The following is a 12,414-nucleotide window of genomic DNA, read 5'->3' on the forward strand; positions in this document are numbered from 1 at the left end:
GCCGAAAATCCGAAAACCAACTGGCTGGTGCATGCATGCTTGTTTTCGTGCTGTTTTTCAGGTGCGAAAAAAGGCTTGAAAATGGCCGAAGAAACAGCCCGAAAAAGGCCCCCCAAAACAGCCCAGGAAATGGCTGTTTTGGGGGTCTTTTTCAGGCCGTGAAGAATCAGCTGGCCAGCATGCATGAAGAACAGCTGGCGATGCCACATATGCCATGGGTTACCCATCACAGGTCTGTATAAACAATTTTTTCAGCATGGGGAAAAATTAACGAAAAACACCCTTTGAAAATACCAGACTGGCTCTCCACAATGGAGGCATTGATACATCCAGATGTGGGTGATACCAGGGGGGTTGGTGGAAATCATAAGATATAAAGATATTTGGAATGAGAAAGGGGAATTGAAAAGCAATCGGGCATGGAATAGCCAAGGGATAGCTTTAGCACGGGGGCCACAGGTACAAAGGCAGTAAGATATGAGAAAAAGATGTTCAAACGCATGGATTGGAGAAAGAACCAAGAGAGTTGGATTAGATTCTAACAGGAACTGATGAGAAACTATTTTTTTTTTAAAAATTATAACGTAATCCTTCTTTTCATTAGACTAAGCCAGGAGTCGGCAAACTTAAAACACTCAAAGAGCCATTTGGACCTGTTTCCCACAGGAAAAAAAAACACCGGGAGCCACAAAGGTCCTAACCGGAAGCCCCCTGTTCAATTCTGGAGCTGACCGGAAGTTCAGTTCCTCCACCATAGAGTCTCCTCCTAGCGCGGCATACTTTTTCCTCTGCCTGTCCTAACCGAAAGCCCTATCAATGTGGAGACAACTGGAAAACCATCCTCTCGCCATAGAGTCTTCTCCTGGCACACTGTGCTTCTCTTCCCTCTACCCCACCGGAAGCTCCTCTCAAAATTGTGGCGCCGACCGGTGACGGAGCCGCAGCAGAGGGAGGAAAGAGCCACATGCGGCTCCAGAGCCACAGTTTGCTGACCCCTGAACTAGACTAGTGAGGACTAAACTTTTCGCCGGGCACACGTGCCCACACCCATAATGCAATGCATTCTCCCCCCCATGCATGCACATGCTCCGCCTCCCTCCCGCACATGCGCGTGACACCCCCCCGCACCTGAAGCCTCCTGGGACCAAAAACAGAGCATAGGGGAGAACACCGCACCCCCATGCTCCCCCCGCCCTTGCGCATGCACACGACCCCCCAAACCTCATGCATGCATGCGTGACCTCTCTGCTCCCCTGCACAAACACATACAAACCCCACCCCCCACACATGTGCACACGTCTCACGCATGCGCAGTGGAGACCCAAAAACCAGCTAGATCACGTGCCTGCAGAGAGGGCTCCATGTGCCACTGGTGGCATGCATGCCATAGATTCGCCATCCCGGGATTAAACATACCCAATTCCTGCAACCGTTTTTTTTTTCATCTTTTACCCTCCCTTCCTTCGATCCTCTTTGTTTCCCTTCTCTGCGCTCTTCCCAGAATCTTGACATCTTTTTTTCACATGGTGGCAGCCAGAACTTATCAGAACTTTATCGTGCAATCCGGGTGCACGTGAGTACTCTGGGGTAGAGGGTGGTTCCCAGGTCAGGAGAGAGGTTGGCTTTCCCTGGTGACTCCTGGTCTCAAACATTGCCTTCCCTTCACGTCTACCTTCTGCGGCCCTTGGGGCAAACAGTGGTTTTTATGGTCTCTTAAAAGGCAGAAGTTCTGATAAGATCTCAAGATACGGTCTGAATGGAGCATGGACGCATCCAGGAGGGCTGAGAAAAAAGCCTTTGATTTGCGAGGCCGATTTGAAGCACCCTTTGGAGTTAGGCAAGATCAGGAGTTCTACACGCGGCCTGGGAGAAAAACCTCAGAAGGGCCTTGGAACAGAGAAACGAGTGGAGTTTTGGGTCATGGGCTCAATCTCACTCGTAAGACGCTGGAAGGAAGGAAGGAGAACCAGGAGATGCCAAAGAAGCAGGAGGCACAACGGGACTGATCCGAAGGATGAAGAACAACATGCAAACTCCAAGAAACTCCAACCTACAACCCAAATGCTGGAGATGTGATTGTGCTGATGCTACGTATTATCATATATGGTGGACTTGTAAAAAGGTCAAAGCATTTTGGATAAAAAAATATGGTGGATTATGCAAAATATCTTTAAAAAGAGGATAAAGTTTACCCCTCAGTTATTCTTGTTAAGTATAACTACTGATTGTACTGTTATAGAGACCAATTTGATTAACAACTTAACAACGGCAGCAAGACTGTTGGTGGCGCAGTACTGGAAGAAGGAAGATTTGTCTACTATTCAAGAATGGACTTTAAAAGTAACACACTTAGCAGAGATGGCTAAAATATCAGCATATCTAAGGGATAATTCAGATGAGAAATATAAGCTGGAATAGAGAAGATGGATTGATTACATTCAAAATAAATATGGGACTAAGAAACTCCAGATGGCTTATGATTGAATGAGTAAGGAATGATATAATTTGTTTAGAGTTAGCTTAACAAAAGGGGAGTTAAAGTGCAAGCGAGGGATGATGCTAAAGTCTGTTAGTTTATTTTAGAATATGGTTGTCTAAAGATTTATATCCTGTATTTGCTCTGGGAGGTTGGGGCGGGGGGAGGTTGGCGGGGGGAAGTGGGTTCGGGTTGGGGAGGGGAGGTATATATTTGTAAAACCTTTTTAAAACTTTTAATTAAAAAAAAACAAACTCCAGGAAGGAAATACACAGGGAACATTACACAGACACACAAGGGTTTATTAGGGGGAAAAAAATCACACAGCATCCTAGGTTAATTAGGTTAATAGCATGAAGACGTGGTTTTGCCAACGGGCCAGAGACCCTAGGGTATTACAGAGACCACCAAGTGGTTGGTTATCGTCAGGGGGGAGGATTAAGCTTTGTCAACCATGAAAGGCAGGGAAAGGCTTTTGACTATACAGGTAGTCCTCAATTAGTGACTTCTTGTTCAGCAAATCATTCGAAGTTACAACAGTGCTCATGGCAGGCCCTTGAAGCTGTGGCTGTCGCAGTGTCGCCACCATCACAGGATTGGGGCACTCGGCAACTGGCACACAATTACAACGGTCACAGCTTCCCACAGTCACATCATCAACAATTCACTGCCAGCTTCCTATCAGTCAAGTCAATGGGGAAACCAGCCACCACCTGACATTGCCCTTAATGACGGCGCATGATTCCTTAACAACCACAAGCTGAGCTGTCATTGCACACTGCAGATTGTGTTTCATTTTGTTAATGATGATAAAGTAAACTAACTAAACTAATTGCAAACGGCCCTTTGTTGGGAAGGGCCAAAGGAGAAGCTAAGGAATGTAGAGAGTTTTCTAGAATTGCTTCCATTTAAAAAAACAAAAAAAGCATGGCCAATTTAATTGTTTGGCCAGCAAACGATAAATTCCTGGACATTCAGAATTCCTGCCTCTAGCGGAGTCTCTCTCTGCCTCTTTTATATACAATAGGAGAGTTGGAGGGGGCCTTGGAGGTCTTCTAGTCCAACCCCCCCCGGCTAGGCAGGAAAGCCTATACCGTTTCAGACAAATGGCTATCCAACAACTTCTTAAAGACTTCCAGTGTTGGAGCATTCACAATTTCTGGAGGCAACTTCTGTTCCACTGATTAATTGTTCTAACTTGTCAGGAAATTTCTCCTCAGTTCTAAGTTGCTTCTCTCCTTGATTAGTTTCCACCCATTGCTTCTTGTCCTTTGGAGAATAGCTTGACTCCCTCTTCTTTGGGGCAGCCCCTGAGATATTGGAAGGCTGCTATCATGTCTCCCCTAGTCCTTCTTTTCATTAAACTAGACATACCCAATTCCAGCAATCCTTCTTTATTTTAGCCTCCAGTCCCCTAATCCTCTTTGTTGCTCTTCTCTGCACTCTTTCTAGAGTCTCCACATCTTTTTTACATCGTGGCGAGATGCAGTATTCCACGTGTGGCCTTATCAAGGCCTTATCAAGTGGTTCTTGAAAAATTTGAAGCTGGCTAAACTACATAAACCTATCCAATTCACACCGTTGCAAAGAACTGTGGCTTTGCTAAGTCAGTTAAATAACATTTGGATTGTCTGCTTCCGAAACGATTTCTAACCTGCTGTTCTTTTTTTTCTTTTTCAAAAAGTTTTTTTTAAACTTTTTATTCTCTTCCATACAATTAGAGGTATACATTCTTCTTCCTCTTTACTTTTATCATTCTTATACATTTATTATTCCATTGAAAAGTTTATAATGTACAGTTATACAGTTGCTTAATTTACCATCCCTTCTGCCTGTTTTAACACCACCTTATTTTCCTTTTCTTTTCTCCCTCCCTCCCTTCTCTACTTCCTTCCTTCCTCCTCTCTTTCCCCTTCCTTCTTCCCTTACCTCTCTCCTATTCCTACTCTTCCTCTTCTCCTTCTTACCCTCTCTCATTTTCTTTCTCTCCCTTCCACCCTCCCCTCCTTCTCCTTTCTTCTTCCCTTACCTCTCCTCTACTCCTACTCTTCCTCTTCTCCTTCCTACCCTCTCTCCTTCTCTTCCTTTCCCTTCCACCCTCCTCTCCTTCCCCTCCTTCTTCCCTTACCTCTCCTCTACTCCTACTTTTCCTCTTCTCCTTCCTACCCTCTCTCCTTCTCTTCCTTTCCCTTCCATCCTCCTCTCCTTATCTCTTTCTTCTTTCCCTCCTCTTCCTCTCTTCTCCTCTCCTCCTCTTTTCCTTTCTTTTTCTGTTATTATAGAAATCTCAATTTATGTTTTCTTGGGATGGTTATTTCCGCAAACCCAAATATAATGTAATATCATTTTTTGTTCCCCTTCCTTCGATAATCTATCCTAACTATATTTTTTCCCTTTATATCTTACTCTTGAATATACTTGTATACTCGTATTTTATTTTCTGTTTTCCCTTTCTTTCCCTCCCCCTTTTCCTTTTAAATAGTGCTTCCTCTGGGTTCTATATCTTCCCCTTACTTTCTTTTCTAGATCCCTTTCTTTAGCCAATCACGAAATCTTTCCCAGGTCTTGAAGTACACCGATTCCTCTTTATCCTTTATTTAACCTGCTGTCTTAATAATCACAGACCCAAAATGCAGAGCAAACTGCCATAGCCAGGGCTGCTTCAAAACAGCTGGGGTTCCCCCCCCCCGCCCTACCTGAATTGTAGTTTTCTGAGCTGGCATTCAGACCCACCAGCAGCGCCAAGGGCAGGAAGGCAGACCACAAGCCTGGCAAGACAAAAAGGAAACATTTGGGTGGGTGGGAGGAAGGTGTGGGTGGGTGGGTGGGGAGCCAAGAACTCGCCTGGGACTTACAGTGCATGGTGCGGGAGAGAAGGAAGGAAGGAGGGAGGGACACTCTGGTCCAAGCAGAGCTGTGCAACTCCTGGACTTCTTCTCAAAGACAGCCTGGTCTCCACCTTCTGCCAAGACTCCTCCTCCTACTTCTTGTCAAGAGCCTTTGCATCTGCCTACTCTGGGCTGGGGTTGCAGGAGCCTGGGGGGCATCTTGTGCCAGGCGCTGGGCAAATATATCTTTTGGCAGAAGCTCCAAAGCTGGAGAATCCCAGGAAGAGCTTAGATGAAGGAACAGAAGGGGAAACTTACCAAATTTGCAGAAGCTGGCAGGAATAGCCAACAGAAGATAGCAGAAGATCACAATCCAAATGCCAGCATTCCAAAGATCATCCAAAATTAAATCCGAGTCCAAGGCAAAGCATTCCTCAAAGTTCCAATTTATTAAGGGAGCCATGTTGGCACATCTGGGAAACCCCAAATCTGAAAGCTTCCCAGTTTTCCCCACCCAGTTTGAAAGTTCAAGATCTTGCCCCCCACACCCACAATTCCATCACATGGTCCAATATCCCACAGCCATGCCGGCAGTTCCACCCATCCAGTTCCGGTCAGGTGCAGAGACAAAGGATGACCTTGGCTTTCTAGAAAGGAATTTTATTTTGGCTACATAGCATTTAACTCTGTGCAAATTCCCTCTTCCCGTTTTCCCACCATAGAAACGGCATAGTAGAATAATAGAAAGTGTGGCAGGCTAAAGATCCAAAAGGAATACGGCTGACACCAGATGGATCTTGACAGTTTTGAAATCTGGACCCTATCTAACAAAATGAAATTCAAGGTAGAGAAAAGTCAAGTCTTACACTTAAGTAAGAAAAACCAAAAGGACACATATAAACTGGGTGAAACCAGGCTTAATAGCAGTGACTCTGAGTGGGATCTTGGAGTTTTAGTGGCCAACCAGCTAAATAGAAGCCAGTTGTGTGCGGTAGCTGCCAAAAAAGCCAATGCAATCCTAAGCTGCATTAACAGAGGGATACAATCAAGATCAAGGGAGGTACTAATACCACTCTATAAAGCCTTAGTAAGACCACACCTAGAATACTACATCTAGTTTTGGTCACCATGCTATAAAAAAGAGGTTGAGACTCTGGAAAGAGTGCAGAGAATAGCAACCAGGATGATGAGGGGACTGAAGGCTAAAACATACAATGAATGGTTGCAGGAACTGGGCCTGGCTAGTCTAGGGAAGAGAAGGACCAGGGGAGACAGGAGAGCATCTTCCAATATTTGAGGGTCTGCCACAGAGAGGAGGAGGTCAAGCTATTTTCCAAAGCACCCAAAGTCCAGAGAAGGAGTAATGGATGGAAACTGATCAAGGAGAGATTCAACCTGGAAACAAGGAGAACATTTTCTGACAGTGAGAGCAATCCACCCATGGAACAGAAGTTGCCTTTGGGGATTGTGGGAGCTTCATCCCTGGAGGCTTTCAAGAAGAGACTGGACTGCCACCTGTCAGAAATAGTGCAGGGTCTCCTTGCATGACCTACAAGGTCCCTTCCAACTCTGTCAATCAGTAAACCCAAGGCCAGAAGAAACACTGAACATCTGCTGAGCAGATGACATCAAGGGAAGCAGGCTGGACCAAGGGAACCGATCCTCATGCTCAGCATCAGTTCTGAGTTTGGGGCTGCCAAGGAAGTTTTCTGGGACTTCCGGAAAGCAAAGAGGAACTGAGAATGGGACCTCTGCCCGTTGCCCATCCATGTTTAATTTAGACTGCCTTCCTGACATGCACAATTGTGCTTCCTATCACAGAATGTGGGGACCACATGTTCTGAGCTAGGCTTCCCCAAAAAGCAGGAGACAGAGTCCTGGTCCCGACAAAACCCTTTTTATTAAACAAATGTGAATTCCTCTCATTCACATTCAGCCAAGGCCTGGCAAACAGTCTTTGAAAGGAGTATTTATGACCACAGACCTTATCTAGCTTGGAAAGCGTCCATGTAAATATTTTCCAAAGGAGGTGCTGTGCAAGGAAAGGCTGGGCACAGAGTCTCTGAGATTCACGGACAGATCTTCTCACTCCTGAAATGAACAAAGGAACAAATTGTTTCCTGCAAAAGCCCCCTCCCCGTTCGCTCCTCTTTTGTTTCCCATGGGAGGTGCCAATCACCCCCAAGGCATGGCTTTACTCCCAATCCCTTTTATTAAACGAATGTGAATTCCTCTCATTCACACTCAGCCAAGGCCTGGCAAAGAGTCTTTCAAAGGAGTATTTATGACCACAGACCTTATCTAGCTTGGAAAGCGTCCATGTAAATATTTTGCAAATGAGGGGAGCCTGCAAGGAAAGGCTGGGCACAGAGTCTCCGAGATTCACGGACAGATCTTCACACTCCTGAAACTAATCTAACGGCCAACCGAACAAATTGCTCCCTGCAAAAGCCCCCTCCCCTTTTGCTCCTCTTTTAATTCCTACGGGAGGAATTCCCAGTTTTCCCCACCCAGTTGAAAGTCCAAGATCTTGCGTCCACCTGTGGCCTTACTCCCAAGTTGACCTTGATTTCTGAGCTGATTTTTTCTTCCCACAACTCTGCGCATGCGCACATTGGGAACAGACTCCAGCTGTTCTTCTGCCTCACTGATGTCTGACTCTGAAGGCCGCTGATAACTGTCAGACGGCCCTGTCCCCCTCTCTGCCTCCGACACAGAGCCCTCCTCAGAGCCTTCCCCAGGCTCCAGGACTGGCCCATCTTCCTCCCCAACCTCCTCACTGTCTGAGTCTGCTGACAGCTCCGCTGGCGGGCCATAACATCACATGCTGATTTTTGGTCTCCCTGGCTGGTGAAGATTTTGGCATTTTGAAACCGTTGATCCAAGCCAGGAAAGATGAGAGGATTTGATATGTGGATCCAGCCTTCCTAAACAAGGAGGCCATTCTCTTACCACCCTTCCCTGGGCAAGCAAGCGATGAGAAACTTGTCGGGAGCTTAGGAGGAAGCGTGCTGCACAACCCCAAGTTTGCAGTGACCAAGTCCCCACCGCTTCCTGGAGTCTGGAGTAAAAACCACAGAAGCGTTGACTGCTTATCTCCTGGCAAGGACCCAGGAGGGGAGGGAGAGACCATATCTGGGAGAGAAAGGGCGCTGGGCATCCGGACGAGAGCCAGAGGCCCCTAACCCTCAGGACTGAATCATCCGAATCAGAGATTCCTGGCAGATGCCAGTCCAGTCTCTTCTTGAAAGCCTCCAGGGATGAAGCTCCCACAACCTTTGAAGGCAACTTCTGTTCCATCGGTTGATTGTTCTCCCTGTCAGAAAATTCCTCATTTCTATGTTGAATCCCTCCTTGATCAGTTTCCATCAATCATTCCTTCTCTGACCTTCGGGTGCTTTGGAAAACAGCTTGACCCCCTCCTCTCTGTGGCTGCCCCTCAAATATTGGAAGATGCTCTCTTGTCTCCCCTGGTCCTTCTCTTCCTTAGACCAGCCATGCCCAGTTCCTGCAACTGTTCTTCATATGTTTTAGCCTCCAGTCCCCTAATCATCCTGGTGCTCTTCTCTGCACTTTTTGTAGAATCTCAAAATCTCAATATCAGATTAACAGAGTTGGAAGGGACCTTATAGGACATCTAGTCCAATCCCACACTCAAGCAGAAGACCCTATACCATTTCTGACAGATGACAGTCCAGTCTCTTCTTGAAAGCTTCCAGTGATGAAGCTCCCACAACTTCCGAAGGCAACTTCTGTTCCATGGGTTGATTGTTCTCCCTGTCAGGAAATTCCTCCTTGTTTTCAGGTTGAATCTCTCCTTTGTCAGTTTCCATCCATTGTTCCTTGTCTGGCCTTTGGGTGCTTTGGAAAATAGCTTGACCCCCTCCTCTCCTCTTTGTTGTCTTCTGCTTTTCTGGAATAGAATAGAATAACAGAGTTGGAAGGGACCTTGGAGGTCTTCTAATCCAACTCTCTGCATAGGCAGGAAACCCTACACCACTTCAGACAAATGGTTATCCAACATCTTCTTAAAAACTTCCAGTGTTGGAGCATTCACAACTTCTGGAGGCAAGTTGTTCCACTGGTTAATTGTTCTCACCATCAGGAAATTTATCCTCAGTTCTAAGTTTCTTCTCTCCTTGATTAGTTTCCACCCATTGCTTCTTGTCCTGCTCTCAGATGCTTCAGAGAGTAGCTTGACTCCCTCTTCTTTGTGGCAGCCCCTGAGACATTGGAAGACTGCTATCATGTCTCCCCTAGTCCATCTTTTCATTAAACTAGACATACCCAGTTCCTGCAACCGTTCTTCATATGTTTGAGCCTCCAGTCCCCTAATTCAACTATATCCACCTATAAATCCCATCAATTCATGGGATGGCAGTGTAGGGACAGACAGGATGATGGGCCGGCAGTCCAGCATTTCCAGAAGCCCAATAGTGACTTAACCTTTTCTTAAACATAGCCCTAACCTTTAAATACCTTTTGAGGCCATGGACCACCTAGGCTTAACTCCAGATTTAAATCGTTAACATTTCTTCAAGCCTTCATGGAACCCCTGCGATGACATCACAGCCTCCCCAAGGGGTCTGTGGACCACAGAGGTTGAGATGTCATGTCATTCCCTCCACCTTCCAGATCCAAATCATAGAAATTCTTGGGAGACGCCAGGATGAAACTAGGACCTCAGAGCCTTTCTCTATATGTCTATAAACTAGACACACCCAGTTCCTGCAACCGTTCTTCAGATGTTTTAGCCTCCGGTCCCCTCATCATCTTTATTGCTCTTCTCTGCATTCTTTCCAGAGTCTCCACATCTTATTTCTACATCGTGGCAACCAAAACGGAATGCAATATTCAAGGGTGGCCTTACAAGGTCTCTTCGGAGGCATTAGGACAGTGGTTCCCACCCATTTTTAGGCCATTCTCCACCTAAGCATCACTAAAACCCTGTTCCTACCCCACCCCCAGTGACATAGAATTCTTGCTTTACTCAAAAAGTGAACTCAACTCCCGCGAGGATGCCTAAAAGGTCGCTAACTTGGTTTAAACAAGGTTCAAATTGCCCCACTGTGGGGCGTCGGGATTGGGAAGAGAAAGCTTTAATATTGCAACTGTGGCTCCTTTTATCGTTTGCCACGTCTGAAATATTCTCCTTGCCTAAGGACCTTATTCTCTTCTTCCCCTCCCTCCCTCCCTCTCTCTCTCTCTCTCCCTCCCTCCCTCCCTCTCTCTCTCTCTCTCTCCCTCCCTCTCTCTCTCTTCCTTGTGGCGCTCTTTCTAACCAGCAGTAAATTCCAAGGAGGGACAATGAAAATACAACTAGCAAAAGAATGAAGCCGCAGGGCTTTGGAGGAGGGGAAAAAAAAGAGAGAGAGAGAGAGTTCAAAAGATTGGCATCTCTAGGCGGACTCCAGAATAGCACGCGCCAACTGGATGGCATCCAGATGGGCTGGGACTACAGTTCCCAGCAGCGTTCCCAGGAGCTTCTTCACGCCGGCATATCTGGAAAATCGGCATGGCGAGGGAGTCTTTATTCAGATAAGCCTTGCTCTAAACAAGCTGGAGGGAGGATGGGAGGTGGTTTGTTCATCTTAAGCCCCTGAGGTGAAAAATGGATCGGGGTTCTGAGACCCTGAGCGTGTCTATCAGAAAGGTCGGCAGGTCGGCAGGTCGAATCCCCAGCACCGCGCAACGGAGGGAGCTCCCGTGACTCGTCCCAGCTTCTGCCAACCTAGCAATTCGAAAGCATATTAAAAAATACAAGTAGAAAAATAGGAACCACCTTTGGTGGGAAGGGAACAGCGTTCTGTACACCTTCGGCATTGAGTCACGCTGGCCACATGACCACGGAGACTTCTTCAGACAGTGCTGGCTCTTCGGCTTTGAAACGGAGATGAGCACCGCCCCCTAGAGTCGGGAACAACTAGCACAGATGTACCAGGGGAACCTTTACCTTTACCTAAAGGTAAAGTTTTCCTTGCACCACAGGTTGGATTCAACCGGTTCGCCCGAACCGTTAGTTAATTGCTTATGCAGTTAGGAGAACTAGTTAAAAATTAACCTTCAATTAAGAGTTCCACTTAACAGTTGCAGGTGGAATGCAGCCGATACACCCTAAAACAAGTCAATAAGCCACAGAAACTGACAGGATTAGGGCAGGAATACCCATCAATCACCCCTCTAGGGATGGGATTAACCTCTTCCCTTCCGGAAGAAGGACAAGATTGCAAGCATTTTGATTATAAAGATTATTAAGCAACCCTTCTGTGATCATCTGATGCTCCCTGGAGTATCACCAAGTCCTTTGATAGCTGCTGCAGTGTTGGCTACCTCTTGTTTCTTCCTGGGGGTGGGGGGAGAGGGGAGATACAGGAGGGGACAATGATGAAGCTTGATCGTACAGCTCATGAATTTAGTGCATGTATGGTCCAGCCAGCTGTATTGCTTCTGCTGTGAAGCCCCCAATTTAGAATATAGAATAATAGAGTTGGAAGGGCTAATGGCTTTTGGCAGCATGCCCAGGCTTTCAATTAGCCTGAACAGCTGCTCTTAGTTTCCCTCTCAGCTGCTGCCTTTGCTTTGGGGTTGACTTTTTTTTTAAAAGGGGGATGGCTGTTTTAAGTTTTCTGCCTTGTTTTAGTGGTGCCTGGCACTGTCCTTTTTTGGGGGGGGGGGACTTCCCTCACTTTTTTTTTGAAAGCCTCTAGGGATGGAGCACCCCCCCCCCCAACTTCTGAAGGCAAGCTGTTCCATTGGTTGGTTGGTCTCAACTTTTCCCTTTAGTCCTAGGTTGCTTCTTTCTTTGGTTAGTTTCCATCCATTGTTCCCTTGTTGTGCCTTTTGGTGCTTTGGAAAATAGATTGACGCCCTCATTTTTGGTAGGAGTTGCTCAAATTTCATGACAGAACAATTAATCCGCGGGATGACTTGCCTCCAGAAGTTGGGAATGCTCCAACACTGGAAGTTTTTAAGAAGAAATTGGGCAATAATTTGTCTGAAGTGGTGTATGGTTTCCTGCCTAAGCAGGGGGTTGGACCAGAAGACCTCCAAGGTCCCTTCCAACTTTTATTCTACTCTTTTCTAAATCTTCTTCTTCTTCTTCTTCTTCTT

General features: G+C 46.5%; 1 protein-coding gene across 1 annotated transcript in view; it reads right to left on the bottom strand.

Annotated features, from left to right (window-relative positions):
• PTGS1 (prostaglandin-endoperoxide synthase 1) overlaps positions 1–5,423 on the bottom strand; it is a 22,860-nt gene extending 17,437 nt beyond the window's left edge. Inside the window, exons 1-2 of the mRNA XM_032233696.1 lie at positions 5,332–5,423; positions 5,173–5,244 (exon numbers count right to left, since the gene is read on the bottom strand). Of these exons, the coding sequence (XP_032089587.1) occupies positions 5,173–5,244; positions 5,332–5,338 (79 nt within the window). The 5' untranslated portion in view covers positions 5,339–5,423. The remainder of the gene's footprint in view (positions 1–5,172; positions 5,245–5,331) is intronic.
• Between the last annotated feature and the right edge of the window lie 6,991 nt (positions 5,424–12,414).

The sequence above is a fragment of the Thamnophis elegans genome, chromosome 16 (genome assembly GCF_009769535.1).
Source record: "Thamnophis elegans isolate rThaEle1 chromosome 16, rThaEle1.pri, whole genome shotgun sequence".
NCBI lineage: Eukaryota > Metazoa > Chordata > Lepidosauria > Squamata > Colubridae > Thamnophis > Thamnophis elegans.